The 20,246-nt window shown below is 50.1% G+C and overlaps 1 protein-coding gene across 45 annotated transcripts in view; it reads right to left on the bottom strand.

Annotated features, from left to right (window-relative positions):
• The window catches only part of LOC105472489 (poly(rC) binding protein 3), a 286,435-nt gene that overhangs the window by 73,930 nt on the left and 192,259 nt on the right, over positions 1 to 20,246 (bottom strand). For all 45 annotated transcript variants that reach the window (XR_011622897.1, XR_011622898.1, XM_071095855.1 and 42 more), the window contains one exon: positions 17,339 to 17,473. Coding sequence is in view for 43 of the 45 variants with exons in the window: in XM_071095855.1 (XP_070951956.1) it covers positions 17,339 to 17,348 (10 nt within the window). In the remaining 2 variants the exon portion in view is untranslated. The remainder of the gene's footprint in view (positions 1 to 17,338; positions 17,474 to 20,246) is intronic.

Raw genomic sequence — 20,246 nt, 5'->3', positions numbered from 1 at the left:
GTTCTGTTATGGGATTCCTGTTCCCTTCTTTCCTGTGTCCTTCTGACAACTGTCCCCGACCTCTGCCCTGGTACACACATCTCCGTGAGGGTGACACACAGAGGGGGGTGGGGTGGGCAGGATGACCACAGGAAGGGGAGGGGAGAGGAAGGGGGAGGGGGTGCTGGAGCCTCTGGCAGGGGAGAGGGTGTGAGGAGCTGGCTTCTGAACAGACTCCACGGTTGTGTGCGTCTGGGGCCAGCCTGAACACCTTAGCCTCTCTGGGACTGCCCCCAGCCACTCCCACCCCCCACCAGACCCCTCCCCAGCCAGGTCCTCTCCTCCCCTAAGGCCGTCTGTGGCTGGTTCCTGCCCCAGAGACACAGACCCTTCATTTCTCCTGAGCCCCTGGAGGCCCCACAGCCTCTGCCACAATGTCCCTCCCACCCAGCCTCTGTCTTGGGTTCCTGCTAACCTTGACCATGAGTGAGCAGGACCACATTTTCTCCACAGCCCCTTCTCCTTTCACTGTCCATGAGTCTCTCTTGTGCTCGGCACCGAGGCAGATGGGGCAGGCCCTGTGTCATTTCCATGCTAGAAGAACCCTGGCCTGTGCACCTGGCCAAGTGTACATGGAACTCCTGTCACTGGGCCACAGGTCTGTCTGGCTTGTATCTGACCTGATGGCTCACTGAACAGCACAGGCTGCGCCCCTGGCCCTGGGTGCAAGGTGTGGACACTCAGCTGGGCCCTACCTCAGTGCTCCTGACGTAGCCCGGTGGGGAGAAAAGCTGAGAATTTACAGATCCAGAAGGTCCAGAAGGTTCTCAGGTGATGGCAAAGGGGGTCCAGGGGTCACACGTGGAAAGTCACTGACTGTCCTATTTCACTGAAACACCGCAGCCCATGCTTGGAGAAGGAAGCCCACTGCTATCCTGCTGGCTCTGCCCACAGATGGTCCTGTCCACGCAGGGGTCCTGGAGACCCTGTCACAGCATCCGGCCTGTGGCTCTGAGTCCCTTCAGTCGCCTCAGCTGGGGTGAAAGTGTCTCTTTGGGAGGCTCTGGCTGTGGCGGGTGCACACCCCGAGCTTGCCTGAGGCCTCTGCGGGACAGCTGCCTGCCCCACTGAGGTCCTGGTCATGCAGAAGCGGCACGAGCCCCCGCTTTCTGAGCAGAGCCCACAGCTCTGGTGACAACACACACCCCGCACGTGGAGCAGGCCGTGTGGCGTCTGCAGGGCCTTGTGGAAGACCACCCTCAAACCCCGCTCCACCGAGCAGCCCTTTCAGTTCCCAAATGAGTCAGGACCCAAGCAATGAGGCCAGTGTGAGGGAGAACGCCAGCCCCTGCCTGGTGCCAGAGGACACTGCATGGGATACTCAGTGGCGGATGGGACGGGAGGCATGGAGGTTCTTCTGAGAAGTACAAAGGGGACATCACCTTGTTGCTTCTGCATCGTTCCATTTCATTATTTCTGCAGAAACAGCAGTATCTTCCACGGATAGAAGCGAGGGAAAATCCATCCAGTAGCACCGGCAGTCTTTGTTCCTGGAGATAGCAGTACGCATTCTCCCCTAAAGGCGACTGGGGGTGGGCTACGGTTTTGTAATATTTTTAACATGAGCAGACATGCTCATTACAGCAGCATCTCCCTGTCTTGTGACCACATACGATGACTAATTGCTCCCATTAAACCAAGTTTTGGGACATATGTCAGGTGGAGCAGAAAAATGGAGATAATGTTAAAAACTGCATCAAAGTAAGCAAGACTTTCCCCAAGCATAAAGGAAGCATTTATAAAATGAAACATTACATTCTTCTACCCCATCTTAAAGAAACGAGAGAAAAACTCCCTCCCTCAAGATTGGCATTGGTAAGAAACAGCCCTTCAGAAATGTTACATGAGATCCGTTTGAAGGCTGTAGTTGGGGGGAACTCGGTATTAGCCTAAATGCAGAATGTTTTCAAAGGGCATTACTTTCACACAGAGAAAAGCTTCTTTTTGTTATCAGGGGTACAACTGCTATTCCATACAACTAAAATGTAGAATAATTTAAAAATCTAAAGTGTTTATATTTATTTCTATGAACTTGGTCACAGACCCACTTGCCTGGAAAGCCAGTTAAAACACAAATTTAAAATATTTAGCTCTGAAAGGAAAAACCATTTCCCTGATAGGACACACTCAAATCAAACTCCCTTATGACTTTGGCTCTGGCAAGCTATTTCCGGGAACGCTCTTCCCAGCAAATGCACGCAGGAGCAGGAAATGTGTCTAAACATGGCAGCGATGGTCGGCACACCATACAGACATTGCAAACCCTCTCTATTGTACTCACAACTGCCAAAATACGTTCGCCAGAAAGATCCTGAGCTAAGGGAACACTTTAGTTCATTTACAATAGGCGAAACTAAAAAATTTTGTTGTGATTTATGAACTGCAAAACTCAGCATTGTTTTCTAAACATTTTAAAGTATTATGTATTCCCTGATGGCTCCACCACAAAGGAATCCTGCTCACTGGCCTTCCCGAGGTTAAGAGAATCGTGTTCTTCCCCATTGTAAGCACCAAGCTGCAAAAGTGCATGCTCTCCATCCATCGGCAGCACCTATGATCCCGCCTCACTCCGATGCTGGACTTCACGGTGCCCCACGCTAGTGGCTAGGACGCGCTCACCTGTTCACTTCGAGGCCAGCATTCACCCCCAGAAGCAGGGATTGAAGGCACTCATGAGACTGAAAAGTCTGGCCCCATGAGGGTGACCAGTGTTTGCGCAGGTGAGAGTTACACTCCCACACCATATCCAGGATCTCTGATGGACAAACATCCGTAAAACCACGTTTATGTTTCTATAAATAATAACACTGGACTAGTAAAGAACATTAACACTTGCTATGGGTCCTTGGAAGGAACCCTGTTAGTGGAATAGCAGGCCTGACGGGAACCTCATCACCCAAGCGGGCTATACATGTAACACAGTTTCCGCTTTTTCATCGTAACGCATTGTGCATGGCTATGCGGTTCCTCTAGGCATTTTCCCGACAGTCGACCAAGCACGGACTCTGCCCGCCACGCCGCCTGGGGCTCCCCTCGAAGCCAGTCTCAGCCAACCGTCCTGCCACGGACCACTCACCCAGGGCCCTCAATCCCTTACCTCGGAACAAAGCAGCTCTGTGAGGCTGGGAACAATCAGGTTTGATGCGGGTATCGGGCAGATGGCTACTCTCCCCGTTTAGACAGGATGAGATGCTAACGGAGAAAAATGAGAGTGGTGCTTCGCTCTCCACTGAGGGAGGCTGCTCACCCCACTGGCCTCGGGCGGGAGCCACGTGACATGGACCAGGCACATGTGACCCACTTTTTGCCCAGCTCCCCTCATGCCCTTGGAGGGTGCACCCAGCGCTCATGCGCTGTCATTTCAATACCCTCTTCCCCCCACAGGGGCGACTCAACAGCCCGGCAAGCCTGCAGGACACACGGCCGCAGCAGCTAAGCCCCAGGAATAGGAAGGGGTGGGTGGGGGCAGAAACCCCAGGGCCCAACATTAATCCCAACACAGCTCCTAAGACATGAGCTTTTGCTGCTGCTGCTGCTGGTCTGCCATGGGCGGCGTAGGCATAAAGCAGGCCCCTACCCAGACAGCGGGGCTGACCTGGGCTTGGCTGGCGACGCTCTTGCAGGTCCTCATGAACTGCAGGATGAGGCTATTCCTCACCAGGAGGAGGTACCTGAAACAGCATAAACTGGAAATTCCCTCCTTTCCCTGTTTTCCTCTTTGTTGTGACTGAGATATTCTAGGTCTGTCCCACAAGCAAGACCCATGCGAAGCGGAGCGGACAAGTTGCAGCCTCAAGTGTGGTCCTGACGCCAGCTGTGCCCCGGGCGGGTGGGGTGGAAAGGCCTGGCCCAGGACCCCACAGCCCAGGCACTCGGAGCTAAGAGAGGAGGTGCAGGATGCACCCTGCTCCACCCATCGAACTGGGCACTCCTGCCATGGAGCAGGAGAAAGTCCCCCTCTGTTCTGTTATGGGCTTCTTACCTTGATCCCACCATGTTACACAAGACTCGGGTGGTAATGAGAAAAGCACACACAACGGGCAGAGGTGAAACGTGAATGCAAAGAGAAGCCACTGGGCTGTGAAGAGGGCCCGGTTTCGTCGGGGACAGGCTGAGCTGGCTCCTGCTGGGGCCCAGGCAATGTGCTTGCAGCCTTCTGATGCCAGACAAGGCACAGAGACAGAGTGTGTGGAGTCCTGCAGGTCTTACTGACCAAGCAAAGTCAGCCGATTGCTTACTAAAGAAAGAACCTAAAATAACGAGTATCGGAGGTTCATACAGAAAAAAATAGAATATGTGCACATGCAAAAGAAATACCTGTCACTGATCATTACCCAGAAGGATCACCACTGATACGTGTTATCTTGTCTGCCTATTCAGACTTCGGTCTGGTAGGCCTGTGTTTTTATATCTTTTTAGCAAAAATAATAACCAACCATGTTTGTTTTTCTTGCTTACTATTATATATGAAATATTTTTCTATGTTAATGTATTGAAGTGTGCATAAAAGGGAGCAGATTCCCCACAGTATTCCATTTTGTGCGTTTTTATGCATCAGAACACAACTAATCTGCAATGACTGACAATTCCAGGTATTCTGAATTGTTACATTAACTAAGAATTTAATGACTGCTGCTATGATTTAAATGTACGTGTCCCCCCTGCCCCAATTCCTATGTTGAAACTTAAGACCCAGTGCAATGGTATCAGCAGGTGATTAGGCCACGAGACTCCGCTCTCAGAAATGGATCAGTGCCTCATAAAAAGGCTCAAGAAAACTAGCAGGGTTCTTTTTGCCCTTATATCCCGTCCACCATGGGGAGACAGCATTTGTGACCTCCAGGGGAAGTAGCGTTCAAGGTGCTGTCTCAGACAGGCCAGCCCTTCCCAGGCGTGAAACCTGCTAGAGTCTTGATCCTGGATTGCCAGCCTCCGTAACGGTGAGCCATACATTGATTCCGTTTATAAAGATACCCAACACTGGGCATCTTGTTCTAGCAGCAGAAACGGACTAAAATCATGACCTTTGGGTAGAGCCCATTCTGTCTCTCTCTTATTTCCTTGTAGTCTGTACTTATACTTTTGGGGCCAAAGGAGGCACAAGCTGAAGCGCAGGGCGAGAAGCAGGCCCAGGCGCTGTCCAGCCCCTTCCTCTCCATCGGGCAGGCTCTGCCCTCGGTGCTGTCTGCAAGCACTGAGCTTACGAACACGGAGTGGAGGAGGATACAATGGTCTCGCTCTGCATCTGGCCCTGCTGACTCATTTAATCTTGAGCAGCTCTTGGTGTGGGCTGTTACCGTTCCTGTTACACATGGGGAGAACAATGGCAGAATCACTCAGGGCGTGCTCTGGCCCTAAAGCTTGGGTGGTGGGCCTGGCCCCCAGGCTGGCAAGGGCCCAGGCTGTTGCCCCAGGTGGCCGGGGGAGGACTGGACACTGAGCGTTGAGTCTCGTGTGGGTGGGCCTGTGGTGGTCACAAACAGCCTGCTGGAAGGCAAAGCAGAACAGGCAGGCAGGGCCTGGTTGCCAGTGGGGTGGAAGGTGGGTGGCCGCAAGCAGATGCAAGGCCCAGGTGGGTGGTGTGGGTGAGCGGCCTTCCCACCTGCTGTGTGTGGTGGGGAGAAGGAAGCTGACCAGGCAGCAGCTGAGATGGGGTGCTGGCAGAGGTGAGAAGGCATGGAGGCGGCTGCACACCAAGCCACTGCACTCGTGAAGGGAGGAGCTGAGGGTGTGGCTGGGAAGGAGCAGCCCAGAGGCAGGAGGGCAACTGGGGGGCAGGGGCTTCCACAGGGCCCAGGATGGGCAGGAAGAGCCGCTGGCTCGATGCTGCCAAGAGCTAGGGGAGGTACAGAGTGGCCCTGCTTGGAGGGGTCACTGCCAGCAGCCTCCGAGTGGAGGCTGAACACAGTCATCTGCACCCAGGGCGAGCGCTGCACCTCCACGGGGGTCGCTGCCAGGGGCTGCTCTTTGCCACACTGTTTCCTCTACCAATCTTGCTCCCAGGGCCACGCTCAGGGGAGGGTCACTGCCGGCTGGAGGGGCACAGCTGCATCACGTGTGTGTGAACCGCCTGCGTAAGGAAGGGCTGTCCGTCTCCTCCGCAATCTCCACTGTGCCTGTTTTACTCTGCACCGTCACACAGCCTCACATGATCTTTGCTGTTGGCCATGAGAGGCTCTTTCAGGCGGGCTTCGGTGCCCCTCCAGGGTGGTGGGTTTTCTGCCTTGGGGCTGTCACGTGCTCAGGCTCATCTGTGCTTCCCCACCCAGAATCTGCCATTTCTCCATGGAGCCCTTCTGTGTTTGAGCCATTTCGGTAGAAAGAGGATAAAAGGCCGTGTGAGTTGCAGCCCCAGCTACGTGTTCAACACAGACAGCAACACGGTGTGAAATGTCAACCAAGTCAGCTGCACAGTCCTAACTGCTGTTACCCACATTGCTCCTGCCAACATGCAACTTTCGATGTAATAATGGTGTTACTGTGAAAATTTCACATTTAGTACAAGTATGTGAATACAGCTGCTTCATTCCTTTTCTCTAAAACCACCAGGACCCAGAAAGGCACCGATGTACCCTGGGACTTGGAAGCCATGGGAAGGAGAAGCAGCCCAGAGGCCACGGCCCGGCTGTCGGCTGGAGGGGCACCTGGGTCTGGCTCTGGTCTTTCTGAAGCTGCGTGCTGGAGCCTTCGGTTACCCACCAGCAGCCCAGGAGGTCAGACCCCATCCACGATGGCAAGAACCTTCCAATCCAGGTGCTGAGGACACACCCATGCTTGACTCCTGGGTGCATTTGTCGGAGGATGGGGGCACCGGCCATCCCTGGGCTGGCTGGTCCCAGAGGCCCCTTCCAGGGCACAGCTGCTGTGGTTTGACAGCAGAGTGGCCCTCTATGTTCCCCAGGAGCAGCCTTCTCCATTTAAAGGAAGTTAAAGGTGTTGAAGGAAGAGGCCGCCTGCCCTCCTTCCTCAGGTGAAGCGTCTCTGTGACCCGGGTGTGGAGACCAGGCCTGGCAGGCAAACTGCCTTCACGTGGGGTCCAGGCCTGTGCTGCTCACGGTGCATGATCCCCGAAGGCCCACTCGGTGCTGGAACAGGCCGTGGAGAGGGAGGTGCCCAGCGGAGTGTGGAGCCTGCCCTGGGGCCAGGCACCCACCCATCACACTGACGGCCACGCCTAGTGGTTTCTCCAAGAGGGGAGACGTCGTGTCTTAGGACTGGCCTTCCCTGGGCAGAGGCAGGGAACCAAGGTGAGGCTGGCAGCCAGTGGAAGGCCAGCTATCCAGGGTCCCAAGGGCCACCGTGGAGTTTCCTGGGCAACCTGGGAGTTTTCTTCCCCAGGGGCTCTGAAGCAGGAAATGGGGAGTGTGGAATGGGTTCATCCCCACTTCTGATGCATAGCCATGCAGAGGAACCCCATAGGATGCAGTTCCCCTCAGAGAACCCTCTGTGGCCTTGCACCCTGACTCACTGGCCACCTTTGCTGCACGGCCCCTCCCAGGCCAGCTGACTCACCGGCCACCTCTGCTACACAGCCCCTCCCAGGCCAGCTGACTCGCCGGCCACCTCTGCTACACAGCCCCTCCCGGCCCGGCTGACTCGCCGGCCACCTCTGCCACACAGCCCCTCCCGGCCCGGCTGACTCACTGGCCACCTTTGCTGCACGGCGCCTCCCAGGCCAGCTGACTCACTGGCCACCTCTGCTACACAGGCCCTCCCAGCCCGGCTGACTCGCACACAGCCCCTCCCGGCCCGGCTGACTCGCCGGCCACCTCTGCTACACAGCCCCTCCTGGCCCGGCTGACTCGCACACAGCCCCTCCCGGCCCGGCTGACTCGCCGGCCACCTCTGCTACACAGCCCCTCCCAGCCTGGCTGACTCGCACACAGCCCCTCCCGGCCCGGCTGACTCGCCGGCCACCTCTGCTACACAGCCCCTCCCGGCCCGGCTGCTCCTGGTCGGGCACCTACTGATACTGCAGTGCAGCACCGGGTGTTCACAGAGCTCACATCCCAAGGACGGCGACACCAACAAAGGAGCGGACAAGCAGCAGGAGTTGGTGGTAGCAGACAAGGCTGGACTGAGGTTTCAAATGGCGTGTGTGTTCATCTGTTCTCGTGCTGCTGATACAGACATACCCAAGACTGTAATTTATAAAGGAAGGAGGTTTCGTGGACTCACAGTTCCACATGGTTGGGGAGGCCTCACGATCATGGTGGAAGATGCAGGAAGAGCAAAGGGACGTCTTACACGGCGGCCGGCAACAGAGGGCACGTGCAGAGGAACTATGCTTTAGAAAACCATCAGATCTCGTGAGACTTACTCACTATCACGACAGCAGCATGGGAAAGACTCGCCCCCATGATTCACTTACCTCCCACTGCGTCCCTCCCATGACCTGTAGGAATTGTGGGAGCTACAATTCAAGATGAGATTTGGGTGGGGACATAGCCAGACTATATTGGCATCCATCAGGAAGACCTCACTGAAGGGGGCCCTGGGAACTGTGGAAGGAAAATAAAATCTCAGGACCCCAAACCCACTATGACAAAGAGTTCAGTTTGGGAACAGAGTCACGCAAAGGTGGCCTTCCTTTTGGTCCTAAGCAGACAGCTGCAGATAGAAGGCTGCAAGTCTCCCCGGGGGCCTACCTCAGCAGCTGCCCACAAGGAAATGCCCTCTGGGCCCCAGTCTGTGCCCTAAGGCAGTGTCCTGCTGAATCTCACCCTGACAGTGTCAATAAACAGCTTATCTTCACAGGTACAGGACTCAGACAAGACCAGAAGCCGTCCCTCCTCCGCCCACCCAAGGCACACGCATGTCTTCCTCTGCTGCAGGTTTACTTCACCTTAAGAGAAATGCAGACTCATGGAGAGACCGTGCGTACATGACAGGTCCTCTACCGCCTCCCGCCAGCTCGTTCCCCTTCAAATACGGAAGTCTTAAAAGTCTCCTCAGAAAAAGCCCAGGCCACAGGTCCTACAGTAACTTCTGTCTCTCTTTCCCAGGCGAGTCCTCAACCCTGGCAAAATAAACCTCTGGGCAGATTAAGATCTGCCATAGTCCCATTTTGGTTGACAGGTCAGAGACCGGAGGGAGGTGAGGGACGTCCATGAGGCTCCCTGGGGCATGGCCCGCAAGGTAGGAGTGCAGGGTGAGGGAGTGCAGGGTGAGGGAGTGCAGGGTGGGGGAGTGCAGGGTGGGGGAGTGCAGGGTGGGGGAGTGCAGGGTGGGGGAGTGCAGGGTGAGGGAGTGCAGGGTGGGTCTGAGGAGCGCGGCAGCGGGAAGGGTGTGGGAATGGGGGAGCCCACATCCCTGCCCTCCGTGAGCCTCTCCCACACGACACCTCCGTCAACACTGGAGAGCAAGGCCCTGGGGGGCAGCCCTGTCTCCCTGTCCCCTTCCAGGGCTCATGGATCCAAGAGTGGCAGAGAAGCCAGCATTAGGGCTTGAGGCTTTCTGGTCACTGGTAGGTGCTGGCTCCTGTCAACAAGAAGAGCCAAACTCTGCAAAATAACATTTGAAGAGACTTACTCTGAGCCAAAAGTGAGTGACCATGGCCAAGGCACACCTCAGGAGAACCTAAAACCTGTGGCCAGCGTGGTTGGGCGGCAGTGTGGTTTTGTATGGTTTAGGGAGATACAGTGAGGTGTGCACTGGTTTGAGGTCCAGAAAGGCAGGACAGCTCGAGGGCGGGGGGTTATAGGTGGTGTATTAGGCTGTTCTTGCGTTGTTATAAAGGAAGGCCTGAGGCTGGGTAGTTTATAAAGAAGAGAGGTTCAGCTGGCTGAGGTTCTGCAGGCCACACAGGAGGCTCGGCACTGGCATCTGCTCGGCTTCTGCAGAGGTGCCTCCGGAGGACTCAATTCTGATTTTTTTATCTTGCCTATATTCCTATCTAAGCGGTCTGGGTAGTCATGCTCTACAACCAAACCCAAACACCTCCCACCAGACCCACCTCCGACACTGGGGATCACATTTCCATGTGAGATGTGGGTAGGGCCAATATCCAGGCTATATCAGATGAAATAAAAGATGTTCTGATGGGCACTTGGTTCAATGAGTTAAGTTACTATCTGAAGGCCTGGAATCAATAGAAAGGAGTGTCTGGGTTAAGGTAAGGGCTGTGGAGACCAAGGTCCTTGTTATATGGATGAAATCTCACAGGTGTCCTCCCTTAGACAATTACATGACAAATGTTTCCTATTCAGACCTTTACGAGGCACTAGACTCTCAGCCACAGTCTCCTCAGGATTGGGAGGGTCTGGAAGGGGAAAGATCCAGTTATGTTAATACAGGTTCTTTACAGATGCAAACTTTCTCCCACAAAAGATGGTTCTGGAGGCCCATTTCAAAATATGTCAAATAAACATATTTTGGGGTAAAATATTTCTATTTCCTACTTTATCTGTCATGTGATATGAAGCCACAGTCAGACTGAAAAACCACGTTATATTGGGTTAAATAAAACCCATCTCATGAGACGTTACGGTTTGTAGGGTGTGACTCCCCAGGCTCCTTAGATAGGAATTTGGGCAAGAGAGGAAAAAGGTCAGAATTTAGTTCTCACTACAAGCCGAGCATCTTCCCTGGCAGGAGGTTTTCTGTCTCCCTGAGTTCCACCCACCTGTCACTTCTGTGGCGTGTTCTGTGCCTGTGTGGGGTCCAGCCCTCGAGCACTTGGATCCCGGGCAGAAGGCAGACAGACATGTGGGCCTGATCCCACACGGTGCGTGGCCTGCAGCACGGACCTAGGGTGGCGGGGTACGGAGGCAGCCCTGGGTCTCATTTAAATCCCATAGAGAGAATTTATATCTCAGATGTAGGAGGCAACCAGCCTGGCTGGGTTCAGGCTTCAACTCTAAGGGGCTCTGTGTGCGGTTCCCACGTTGGTTGTTTCAGTCTTTGCAGGGCTATCTAGGCCTTCCATGCATGCCCCCCTGTGCTGGTGGGGTCTGGGAACTGGGCAGCAGTTTACCTCATGGCATGGTTCTCAAGGTCTGTGATGGGCTGTTTGGGGGCGGATGCGTGTATGTGAAGCTGGGGGTGAGTGTGGGCGACTGCCCAGCCTTCTCTGTGGGTTTCCCGAGCCTGCGTCTGTGCTGGCCTCCCTGTGCCTCCCTGAATCTCCCAGGATTCCTCTTTTCCCTCCTACAGTCGGGAAGCTCCAGCCTTCTGAACTCACTTCCCAGGCACACTCCTCTGGGATCAGCTGTGGGAAAGTGCAGAGAGAGAGAGAAGGCACTAGGGGATCGTGCCACTTGGGCATCACTGCCAGACTTGGAGAGGAAGGCTCCCTCCCTCCATGGTAGAGCCTGGGGGCCCCTGTGGACCCCCTTGACCATTCCTGGCACCACTATTGTTGCCGTAAGGCTGCCTAGGGTCTAGATGTGAGAGAACAGAGAGGAGACCGAAATCCAGGGCATGCACCCACTTCCCTGGGCATCGGGGACCCCTTTCCTGCTCTTTGAGCTGTTCCCAGAGGCTCCTCCTGGAGCTCCCTGCCAGCTTTCTGCCAGCTTCTGGGTTTCAGCCTGCCGTGAACTCAGACAGGAGAGATTGTAAGTTGCCATTGCCTCCAACACTCCTGCTACTCACTTCTCAGACCACTGCATTCCGCGGGGCAGAGGCTCAGAGTGCTTGCTCCACCCACCCACAGCCCACACTCAGCTTCATTTCAGTCTCATCAAAGAGCATCTTCTACTCAAGGTGAACAATTCAAAACAGAAATTAAGAAAACAATTCTATTTACAATAGCATCACAAAGAATAAAATACTTAAGATAGGCACACACAAGGGCACTGCTCCTAACAGCCAAGTGGGTGAAGCCCTCCTGTCCATTGATGGCTGTGGTCTTTACATACAATGGGATATCGATCAGCTTTCAAAAGGAAGGACATTCTCACACATGCCACAGTGTAGATGAACCCTGAAGACATTAGGCTAAAAGAAATAAGCCAGTTACAAACAGACAAATGCCATATAATCCCAGCATATCCTTGAAGTGTGTGCTAAAAAATAGTTAAGATGGAAAATTCTATGTTAGGTACATTTTACCACAACTAAAAATAAAACAAAATAAATTTTAAAAAAGCATCTGTGGCAGCTGACACACACTGCAGGGCATGAGGAGTCGTATTTGAGCCTGCAAGTCCAGACTGGCCCTTGCATGGAACAAACCGCTCAGCCTCTCAGGGCCCAGGTTCCTGAGCTGTGAAACGGGGAGGCCTCATCCCACCCCTTCCATCTCTCTCCCAGGCCCAACTTCAAAAGGATGCTGCTCTTTGTGTTTCTTTGCTTTTTTTTTTTCTTTCTCCACCCTTACCTTTTTGGAAATCTTTTCTCTTCCTAGCCTCATGCACAGAGGCTGAGATGCGGAGTTCATCCTACAGTTTATGACACGCCGGCACCACTGCTTCCCAGGAGCGGCTCCTGCACCGTATCATTGACTCCTTTTCATTCTCACCAGCCCTTATCACCACCACTTGCCACTGCCACCACGCAGGAGCCCATTCTAAAACACCGAGTGCCTGACTCTTACTCACATATGCTCTTGCAAAGTATATGTGTATTTAATTTCCTATGCATGCATCTGTACTCACACAGGCAGAATGGTTTTAACACCACTCATGTTTCTTAGCTTTTTAACCCAGTGAGGCAGGAGAACAGGGCCTGCAGGGAAGAAACCTAAGGACTTCCTAGAACTAAATCAAATGCAAACACTTCAGCCAGGACAGGAACACCCTCTCCATTCACACGGGGGTGTACACCAAGCAACCAACGGAAACCTGTAGAGGGTATTGAAACCCCAGAAAATTCTGTCACTGGGGCCTGTGAGCTGCTTGCTCAGGCTGCTCCCACCCTGTGGACTGTGCTCTTGTTTTCAGTAAATCTCTGCTGTCACTGATTTTTTCCTTGCTTTGTTTGTGTGTTTTGTCCAATTATTTTTTCAAAACACCAAGAACCTGGACACCCTCCACCAGTAACGCCAGCCCTGCCTTTAAGGGCCATTGGCACATCCAGTCCATGGCATTTGACTTCTGCCACAGCCATATTTTCACTCTTATAGGCAAGGGCACTGAGGTCACCTCCCACCCCGACACCCACAGAGCACAAGGAGATGCTGTGTGCATCTGTCTCCAGGAACCTGTGGAGATTTTGTCACCACAGAGATGCACAACAGCACACCAGGTCACACGCCCCACGGACTCCCCAGTCCCAGGCTCCGGAGAAGACATGCCAGGCCACCCCCTCTGGACAGCGGCACGTGCACTTTCTGCATCTGCTCCCAATGCCGGGTGCAAATTCATCACCCGCTCCTGCTGGTCTCAGCCGTGGGAAGGGTACATGCCATGTCACTCTGCATCTCTTGGACAAGAAGTGAGTTTGCACATTTCTTCACCAGCCTTTTGTACTTCTTCTGTAAACTGTCTTTCAGATCCTTCACCCATTTTTCTATAAAAGTTACAGTATTAGTTTCCTATTGCTGATGTTACAAATTACATCACAAATTTATTATCTTCTATTTCTGGAAGTCAGAGGTCTGAATCAGATCTCACTAGACAAGTAAGGGTGTCTGCAGGGCTGTGTTCCTTCTGAACAAAAGTCAGGGTGGCTGCGGGGCTGTGTTCCTTCTGAAGGCTTTGGGGAAATTTTCCCTTGTCTTTTCCAGGCCACATTCCTTGCCTCATGGCCCCTTACTCGACCTTTGAAGTCATCAGATTTTTTTAAGCTTTATTTATAATTGACGCATAATAGTTGTACATATGGCCGGGCACAGTGGCTCACGCCTGTAATCCCAGCACTTTGGGAGGCCGAGGCGGGCGGATCACAAGGTCAGGAGATCGAGACCACAGAGAAACCCCGTCTCTACTAAAAATAGAAAAAATTAGCCGGGCGCGGTGGCGGGCGCCTGTAGTCCAGCTACTCAGGAGGCTGAGGCAGGAGAATGGTGTAAACCCGGGAGGCGGAGCTTGCAGTGAGCTGAGATCCGGCCACTGCACTCCAGCCTGGGGGACAGAGTGAGACTCCATCTCAAAAAAAAAAAAAAAAAAAAGTTGTATATATTTATAGGATACAGTATAATGTTTCAATACATGTATACGTTATATAATGATCAAACCAGGGAAATTAGCATATCCATCACTGTAAACATTTATGATTTTGTGATAACATTCAAAATCCTGCCTTCCACCTATCTGGACAGACACATTATTATTAGCTATAGTCACCCTATTGTTAACAGAACACCAGAATTTACTCCTGTCTAACCGTAACTTCATACCTGTGGACCAGCCTCTCTTCTTTCAGCCACAGGACTGGGGAGAATTATTATCTATTTTCTGAAACAATCTGTGTAAGTTAGAAATCAAGTGTTCCTTCAAGTTAGGTATAATTCATCCACAAAAATGTGTCTGAGAACTTTTTTTGAATGGAAATCTTTGATTGTCACTTAAATTTCTTTAGTATTGTTGGCTTATCCAAGTTCTCTATTTCTTCTCAAGTCTATTTTTGCACTTCCTATTTTCCCAGGAAGTTATCAGTTTCACCTACATTTTCTTTTTTTTATACTTAGTGATAATTTATTGATAAGTAGTATTTTGTTCCTAGTGAGATAGATTAGTGTTTTCTTTTTGATTTATTAATTTTTTATTATACTTTAAGTTCTAGGGTACATGTATACAACGTGCAGGTTTGTTACATATGCATCCATGTGCCATGTTGGTTTGCTGCACCCATTAACTCGTCATTTACACTAGGTATATCTCCCAATGCTATCCGTCACCCCAGCCCCCGACCCCACAACAGGCCTCGGTATGTGATGTTCCCCACCCTATGTTCAAGTGTTCTCATTGTTCAACTCCCACCTATGAGAACATGCCATGTTTGGTTTTCTGTCCTTGTGATAGTTTGCTGAGAATGATGGTTTCCAGCTTCATCCATGTCCCTACAAAGGACATGAACTCATCCTTTTTTATGGCTGCATAGTATTCCATGGTGTATATGTGCCACATTTTCTTAATCCAGTCTGTCATTGATGGACATTTGGGTTGGTTCCAAGTATTTGCTATTGCAAACAGTGCCGCAATAAGTGCATGTGTCTTTATAGCAGCATGATTTATAATCCTTTGTTTATATACCCAGTAATGGGATGGCTGGGTCAAATGGTATTTCTAGTTCTAGATCCTTGAGGAATCACCACACTGTCTTCCACAATGGGTGAACTAGCTTACAGTCCTACCAACAGTGTAAAAATGTTCCTATTTCTCCACATCCTCTCTCCAGCACCTGTTGTTTCCTGACTTTTTAATGATCGCCATTCTAACTGGTGTGAGACGGTATCTCACTGTGGTTTTGATTTGCATTTCTCTGATGGCCACTGATGATGAGCATTTTTTCATGTGTCTGTGCGCTGCATAAATGTCTTCTTTTGAGAAGTGTTTGTTCATATCCTTTGCCCATTTTTTGATGGGGTTATTTGGTTTTTTCTTGTATTGTTTGAGTTCTTTGTAGATTCTGGTTATTGGCCCTTTGTCAGATGAGTAGATTGCAAAGTTTCTCCCATTCTGTAGGTTGCCTGTTCACTCTGATGGTAGTTTCTTTTCACCTACGTTTTCAAATGTGTTCGCATATGGTTTCCCACAGTACTCTAACTTTTCTTCTTGGCTGTATCTATGGTTATTTCTTTCTCTATCTATCTATCTATCTATCTATCTATCTATCTATCTATCTATCTATCCATCCATCCATCCATCCACCCATCCATCTACATTTATTTTTATTTATTCACTCATTCACTCCTTCCTATATTCTGTTCCATTAATTGTCACCAGTATCACCCCTCCACTTTCTTTCTTATTCTTTTTTTAGATGGGGTCTCACTCCATGGCCCAGGCTGGAGTGCAATGGCACAATCTTGGCTCACTACAACCTCCTCCTCCTGGGTTCAAGCAATTCTCCTGCCTCAGCCTCCCGAGTAGCTGGGATTACAGGCATGCACCACCACGCCCAGCTAATTTTTGTATTTTAGTAGAGACAGGGTTTCACCATGTTGGCCAGGCTGGTCTCGAATTCCTGACCTCTTGATCTGCCCATCTCGGCCTCCCAAACTGTTGAGATTACAGGCGTGAGCCACAGTGCCCAGCCCTTTCCACTTTCTTTAACCAGAGATCTAACTATTGACTCTAAAACACAAAACAGCTTTTAGGGCTGTTAATTTTCTCTGTGTTTTTCTGTGCTCTCTATTTCATGGATTTCTGCCCTTTCCTTTATTATTTCCTGCCTTATGGATCCTTGGGCTTTCTCCCTTGCTCTTTTTTCCGCCTCTTGAGTTAATTTTTCATGTTTCTTAACACATGTGTTTATAGCTATAAATGTCCTTCTAAGCACTGCTTTAGCTGTGTTGTGCTATTTAGACATATACTGCTTCATAATCACTCAGCCCTAAAGTTCTTTTATTTCTTTTATGATTTTATTTCTAACAAGAGTTTTTATAGCATATTATTTATATAAGCTATTCCTTTACTATTAATTTCCAGTATAATTGCCTTATGCTCTCCACATGCTGTGTTATAGACAGATGTAACCTGTACACATACATCCCTATGTTACAGACTTCACCTGTATACATCCTAGTATTGTACATGTTCTCTGTATGCTTAGAAAGTAACATGTAGAGTTCAAAATATACTAACAACTCAAACTTGTTTATTATATTGCTTCAGATATTAATACTCCTGCTTATTTTTTGTTGGCCTACTTCTTGGAGAGATGTGTTAAAATCTCCAAACACAACTGCTCATTCATCCACCTTTCCTTGCAATTGTATCAACAGAAGTTCATGGTAACAGCTCAAGCTACAGGCACTAATGTCTGCAGGGTATCACCAGACCACCAAAATAGCACCCCCACTCCGGATGCTTTCATTACTCACTCTTTCCAAACACCTCAGGACGATCTTCAGCCCCCAGCACCGCCTTCTTGTCCTTCATTCCTGAAACCCGTGCCTCCCTTGCTTCTCAGGGCTGGCTCCAGGGCAGAGCTGGAAGGCTGTGCAAGAACCACCTGGCCGAGCACTGGACCCAAAGGTGTCCAACCACAACCAGCACACTGCTACCAAAAGCGGGGATCCCCGATTTCCCAAAGTCATACACAGAATAGTCTTCAGGGCACATTGTGGACTGAAGCAGGGTGAAATACAGCACTGTGTTACTTCAAACAGATTTCATTTGTCAAGGGTAAGTCTGACTTTGTTATATGCACTCTTGGTAAACAAATATGCCAACAAAAGACAGTAACTCACCTTCCCCCATAAGCAGGCTATAAGGTTTAGAGCAGATCCATAGACAGCAAAGGTTCAGACGTATTGAACTCAGAGCATCATAACCACAGCAGGTGATTTACAGAAGGGTTGACTTTTGTCGTGGAGCCCACCGACCTAAAACACAAAAACACAGGGCTGTGTGAGTGCATCAGTGCGGGGCCTGCCCGCCAGCACTGGGCTTCAACAGAACTGCCTCTTGCCTTCAACACAGCAGTCAACACCTCTTCAGCATTCGAGTACAAGGCATGGTGTGAGTGTGGAGACGGAGTGCCAGCAAGCGCTCCCCTGGTGCTCTTCCCCCCAGCACCCCAAATGAGATGACTCAACCCAAAGGCAGGCTTCTACTTCACAAGTGAGACGTCTACATGAAATGTTTTGATAAAATTGCACTTACTTAGTGTATCTGCTTATATCTACACTGATTTTAAAACAATATTTATTAAATTATACATTAATTTAAATACATGGCTGGTTTTCTAATTTCACTGATAGTGAACAAATTCCATCTAATTTCTTCAATTTCAGCATGGTCTTAGAGGAGAGACTTGGGAAAAAAAGGCACATTTGAGGTTGGATGTGGTGGCTCATGCCTGTAATCCCAGCACTTTGGGAAGCCAAGACGGGAGGATCACTTAAGGTCAGGAGTTTGAGGCCAGCCTGGGCAACATGGTGAAACCCCCGTCTCTACCAAAATACAAGAAATGAGCCAGGCGTGGTGGCGGCGCCTGTAATCCCACCTACTCCGGAGGCTGAGGCAGGAGACTTGCTTGAACCCGGGAGGCGGAGGTTGCAGCGAGTTGAGACGGCGCCGCTGCACTGCAGCCTGGGTGTGACAGAGCGAGACTCCGTCTAAAAAAAAGCACATTTGGAACCTTGGGAGAAAAAGGGAAGGAGGGATGGAAAAGGTAGAAATTCAGTTTCCTACAGAAATAAAAGCATAGCAAGGCATAAGAAGACACAGATTTAATCCATCTCCAAATGAACCATTCAGTTTTTTTCTTAAAAAAAACCTACGTTTCTGCTGACCAACAAAAAAGGATGCTATTGGACAAACAAACCTAGTAAAGCACCCGTGTCCCTCAGCACGTCCGTTCCCGGCTAGAAACATCTGTTACTGCTAGTGCAGGAAAATCCAAGTGCTTTTAAAATAAATAGAAAAAAGGCATGCAAAATCCTTTTGGGTAAACGATGTTCTCCAGTCGCAGACACTCCTGAAGGCCATCGTGGCTCTGGGAGAGGAAACCAGGGTGTAGGCACTGAAACTCCTTCAGCTAATGGAACTGAGAACTCCCGCCCAGCACCGCAGTCCAAAGTCAAATGGGGAAAAGCTGTGCAGATGTAAGAAACACCAGAAACAAAACACTAAAAATACCAAGAATACAAACGCACAGTTAAAATAAGAAACTGCGAAATGAGAATTAATTTAACCTAAGAAAGAAATTAAAGAGAACGACACAATTAGCCTAGAAATGAGACTAAGTTACAAGGTACCAAAAGAGAGAGATTCAGTTGAGTGTGAGGCAGGGAACAGGAGGAGGCAGGGAACAGAAAGCCGATCCATCCAGGCTGACTTCCTAGAACTAAATCAAATGAAAGCTCCTCAGCATTGACAGGGATGTGAACGGCTTTGCAACTGCACTCCATCCTCTCAGTTCACAGCATTTACCCTTTGTAACTTCACATGCAGCCTCTCCATTTACACAGACCACACACGCCAAGTAACATCCTCTCCATTTACATAGGGTGCGTTCTGAGTAAATGACTCTGACTTCAATTCATTCTCTTCATTTTCATAGAATGTTCGCCAAGTAACCAGTGGGAAACCTCTAGAGTACTGAAACCCCAGAAAATTCTGTAAGCTCCTGAGCCCCAGTGGTTAGGCTGCTCCCACACCATAGCATGTACTTTCGTTCTCAATAAAACCCTGCTTTTGCTTTCTTGCTTTGTTTGTGCGTTTTGTCCAATGCTTTGTTCGAGATGCCACCTGGACACCCTCTACCGGTAACGACTGCATAAGGAACACTGCAGGAGGACAGAGAACATGAAAGAGAACATGAGGCCGACCAAGAGGTGAGAGACGTGCAGAGAAGCTGCCAGACACGGAGCCCAGGCCAACAAAGACCCGAGAAACACAGACTGGAGTTCCCAAAAAAGAAAAGCAAAACTACGAAACAGACCTAATACTTACATTCCTAGAAATGTTCTTAGGAAAAAAATAATCGACAAGTTGAAAGGCTCATCATGTCCCTGAACAAACTGACCCAGAACGGTGGCCCTGAAGGCACTGCCCAGTAACGATTACAACTGAAAGAAAAAATTCTTTGGGACTCTAGGCAAAAAGACCAGCTCATTCACAAAGGAAAGAAAATCAGACAGGGATCGGACTTCCTGACTGCAATGTACAAGGTAAGTGAACAGTGGAGCAATTATTTTCATAAACTCAAGTAAAAATAAAGTGTGACCAAAGGATTTTATGTCAGCCAAGCTGTCCTTCAAAATTAAAGCTCTAGAGAAATAGTTTTAAATAGCTAAGAACTCAATGAACAGTGTGTTTCCAGGCCCTTCATGAGAAACCTACTACAAAAGAATCTCCCTCAAGCCAAGAGACCGCTGGGAAATTTGACATAAACAAAAATAACAAATCTGTTGAGCACAGACTAAAACAGAAAGTGAGGACAAGGATGGAGGTGGGGTACGAAACAGTTTCTTATCGGGGAGCATGCTGTTCTGCAAAAGTAAAAATACAGCAAATAAATCAGAGGTAGATGAATCAGAAAAAAAGGAATGTAGAATAAGCTCATAGACTGAAGCATGAAAAATAGGTGGGAGAAAAGAATCCCACCAGACAAGCCAAAATAAAGAGGTCAGAGGAAGAAAGAGAGGGACC

The sequence above is a fragment of the Macaca nemestrina genome, chromosome 4 (assembly GCF_043159975.1).
Source record: "Macaca nemestrina isolate mMacNem1 chromosome 4, mMacNem.hap1, whole genome shotgun sequence".
NCBI classification, from domain to species: Eukaryota; Metazoa; Chordata; class Mammalia; order Primates; family Cercopithecidae; genus Macaca; species Macaca nemestrina.
Note: the sequence above shows the minus strand (reverse complement) of the source record. Positions and strands in the feature narration are given on the sequence as shown.